At 52.6% G+C, this 3,840-nt stretch overlaps 1 protein-coding gene across 2 annotated transcripts in view; it reads left to right on the top strand.

Annotated features, from left to right (window-relative positions):
* Positions 1–1,844: 1,844 nt before the first annotated feature.
* Positions 1,845–3,840, top strand: part of Gtf3c5 (general transcription factor IIIC subunit 5) — a 21,479-nt gene continuing 19,483 nt past the window's right edge. For both annotated transcript variants that reach the window (XM_008843945.3, XM_008843944.3), the window contains exon 1: positions 1,845–2,227. In XM_008843945.3, coding sequence (XP_008842167.1) covers positions 2,075–2,227 — 153 coding nt within the window. In that variant the 5' untranslated portion in view covers positions 1,845–2,074. The remainder of the gene's footprint in view (positions 2,228–3,840) is intronic.

Below are 3,840 nucleotides of genomic sequence, written 5' to 3'. Positions count from 1 at the left end.
AAGCCCCTGCTGAGAAAGGAGACCAACTTAACAGCAGGGTTCCCCTACAACTGTCCATAATTCCAGTTCCAGGGGATTCGACAGCCTCTTCAGTCCTCTGCAGGCACTGCACGACATGGGTGCACTTACCTACATGCAGGCATACACTCATACACATAAAATAAAATATTTAAAAATAAATAAATAAAAAAGGCTGGGGCTAGGGAGACGGTTGAGTGGTTGAGTCTTTGCTGCTCTTTCAGAGGACTGGAGTTCCGTTCCCAGCACCCACATGGGCAGCTCACAACTATCTGCAACTCCAGCTCCAGGGGATTCAAGGCCCTCTTCTGGTCTTTGCAGGTGCAAGCACAGGCACACTCCCGTGGAGCACACACACACACACAGAACTTCAGTGATTGTGAAGAGTTTGGAATGTTGCACGTCCAGAGGCAAATTATCTTAGGGGCAGCTTTAGCCCTTTTAAAGCATTAACTGCCCTTCTCTTTCCTGTGAACTCACAGAGATCCGCCTGCCTCTAGCACTCTAGAGCTGGGATTAAAGGTGTGCACCACCGTGCCCGACCTCCTAGCCTAACATCTTTGTGACCATTAGGTAACCTTTGGAATGTATAAGCAGAACTAGTTTCCAACCAACCAAAAGCTAAAAATGTCATCAGAAAGCATCCCAGGCCCAAAGCAGAGCTTTCCTAGTATTGCATGAACCCACCTACCTAGCGTGTGCACCAACCTATTTTAGAAGCATCTTCATTTATGAAGCTGGGCAGAGTGGTGCACACCTTTACTCCCAGCACTCAGGAGAGAGGCAGGTGGATTTCTGAGTTCAAGGCCAGCCTGGTCTACATAGTGAGTTCCAGGCCAGCTGGGAGATTACAAGGAGAGCCTGTCTCAAAAAAAAAAAAAAAAAGGTATCAACACACACACAAACCAACATAAGTTCGGTTCCCAGCACCCACATGACAGCTAACAACTGTCCCTAACTCCGGTCCCAGGGGCTCCGACAGCCTCTTCTGTCCTCCTCGGACACTGCACGACACGGGTGCACTTACAGACATGCAGGCAATACACGCATACAAAATACTTTTAAAATTTAAGTGTACTGAACTGTGTAAACTGCAGCTACTTAGTCTGCCTTCTCAATTCCATCTGCAATGAGTTATCTCTTAACTGAGGAACCACTTCAGACACTCGGGGTACCCACGCACAAGGGGTCCCTTGGCCTTCCCACAGCCACTTCGCGTGGATGACACCCCTCCCGGTGGGTCATCTGAATTCACTTCCACCTTGCTGGTCTATCCTCCAGACCACGGGCACCTGCTTAACAGATGACCGAGGACGCCGGCAGCCTGCCCCGAGCTCAGGGCTTCCAGTGCGGGGAGCGAGGGGAGTACTCGGGGCACAGCACTCGCGCCCGCCAATCCCACCCACAAAACGTGCTTGGAAATCCCGTCCTCCGACAGGAATTCCAACTCAGCGGAAATGGCCTGGCGGACGCCAGGAAGTCGACTCGCTGCTGGGCCATCCCCCTACATAGGGAGACCGAGCAGATGGCGCATCGGACCCGTCCCAATACCTCATTGGACGACATCTCCGGAAGAATCCGGTCAGAACGGGCCCGTCCCCAGATTCTTATTGGACGAAATCTCCGGAAGAAGCCGGTCAGAGGCCCTCGGGCCCACCTCCTAGCTCTCACTGGACAAAAATCACCGGAAGGACTCAGACAGAAAGCGTCGTGGGCCCGCCCCCAACCTCTCATTGGGTAAGGTCTCCGGAAGGACCCGGCCAAGAGAATTCCTCCGATTCCTCATTGGCTGGACCTCGGGCTGGCGGCAGGAGGTGCTATCGCCCCGCCCATCCGCCCAACCCTCTTCGTTTTAAACCTAAAAGCTCTAGGACCTTGTGCCTCTAAGTCAACAAACGCCGAGGTGCGTTTGTTCCGGGAGCCCTCCAGTTTCACTGATGTAGGAGCTGTGAATAGTGTGGAGAGCCGGAACGACTCCTTCGCGGAACCACTGAGGCGAGGCCTCTCGGAGCCTTTTCCAGGACGGACCGCGACGAGCCCAGCCGGACTTGTAGGCATGGCGGCGGAGGCGGTGGACCCGGAGCCGATGGCCGCCATCCCTGTGGACCTGCGGCGGGAGCGGCGCCTGGTGTGCGTGGAGTACCCGGGCGTGGTGCGGAACGAGGCCAAGATGCTGCAGACCCTGGGCGGCGAGGAAGGCGTCTCACGAGTAAGGAGCTGAGACCCATCTGGCAGGGGAGGGGTTTCCTTGGCAACGGAGCGTTTGGGCGGGCTCTAGAGCGACTGGTGGGCGGGGCTTTGCTTTCACTTTTTCCTGGCTTGGGCAGGATTTGTTCCTCTGGGGGGTGGAGGGGCATGGAGTCTACGGGGTGGTCTGGGAGGCTGTGGAGCTCCTTTTCCATCCTGTCCCCAAATATGAGTCTCGTCCTCGTTGCTCATAGTGGAAAACTGAGGCACAGGCTTCTCGCAAGAACTTTTACCCCACCTCTAAGTGCATTCAAAAGTGGCCAGCCTGGTCTACATAGCGAGTTCCAGGGCCAGCTTTTGCCCTACTTGTAAGTGCTTTTAAAAGTGGTATAGCCGGGTGTGGTGGCGCACGCCTTTAATCCCAGCACTTGGGAGGCAGAGGCAGGCGGATCTCTGTGAGTTCAAGGCCAGCCTGGTCTACATAGTGAGTTCCAGGACAGCTGGGGCTACAAGGAGACCCTGTCTCAAAAAGATCAAAAAAAAAAAAAAAAGTGATATAATTGGCAGACATTGTATTCTCTGCTAAGCAACTGTTCAAGGTGCTTAAATGCCTTCGTACCTAGAACCAACGGGGTAGGAACTGTCAACGTCTGCATTTTCTTTATTATTTTTATTTTATGTGTATAAGGGTATCGCTTGTGTGTATGTAAGTGCACCTTTGTTGTGCAGTGCCCTCGGAGGCCAGGAGGAGGTGTCAGAGCCCCTTGGAAGTGGAGTTACGGACATTATTAGCCCCCATGTGGGTGCTGGGATTTGAACTCAGGTCCTCTGCAAGAACAGCCAGTGCTCTTAATCGCTGAGCCATCTCTCCAGCCCCAACGTCTGCATTAAAAAAAAAAAGTTAATTTATTTAATATTTTTATTTTATGTGTATGGGTGTATTGCCTGTATGTGTGTAAGTGCACCTGTATTGTGCAGTGCTGGAGGAGGTCATAAGAGGGTGTTGGATCCTCTGGAACTGGAGTTATGGACAGTTGTTAGCTGCCATGTGGGTGCTGGGAATCAAACCCTGGTCCTCTGCAAGAGCAGCTTAACCACTGAGCCATCTCTCCTGCCCCACAACGTCTGCATTTTTAAAAAAATGCTTTATATGAGTGTTTTACTTGTGTGCTGTGATGGGGGCGGGGGCGCAGAAAAAAGCACAGGATCCCTGGAGCTAGAGTAACAGGCAGTGGGTGCTGGGAGCTGAACCTGGGTCCTCTGCAAGAACAGCCAGTGCTCTTAACCCTGAGCCATCTCTCCAGCCCCCTAGGTGCTATTTTTATTTCCATTTTCTAGATAAAAGGACAGATAAGAAAGATTAGGTAAAAAAGTTCCTAGGTGAGTCAGGTGTGGTGGTCCATGCCTTTAATTCCAGCACTTGAGAGACAGAGGCAGATGGATCTCTGTGAGTTCGAGACCAACCTGGTCTGCATAGTTCCAAGCCAACTGGGGCTACAGGGAAACCCTGTCTCAAAAAGACCAAAAAAGAGCCAGGTGTGGTGGTGCACACCTGTAGTCCCAGCACTCGGGAGGCAGAGGCAGGCGGATCTCTGTGAGTTCAAGGCCAGCCTGGTCTACATAGTGAGTTCCAGG

Source organism: Nannospalax galili, unplaced genomic scaffold, assembly GCF_000622305.1.
Source record: "Nannospalax galili isolate Female #2095 unplaced genomic scaffold, S.galili_v1.0 scaffold300, whole genome shotgun sequence".
NCBI classification, from domain to species: Eukaryota; Metazoa; Chordata; class Mammalia; order Rodentia; family Spalacidae; genus Nannospalax; species Nannospalax galili.
Note: the sequence above shows the minus strand (reverse complement) of the source record. Positions and strands in the feature narration are given on the sequence as shown.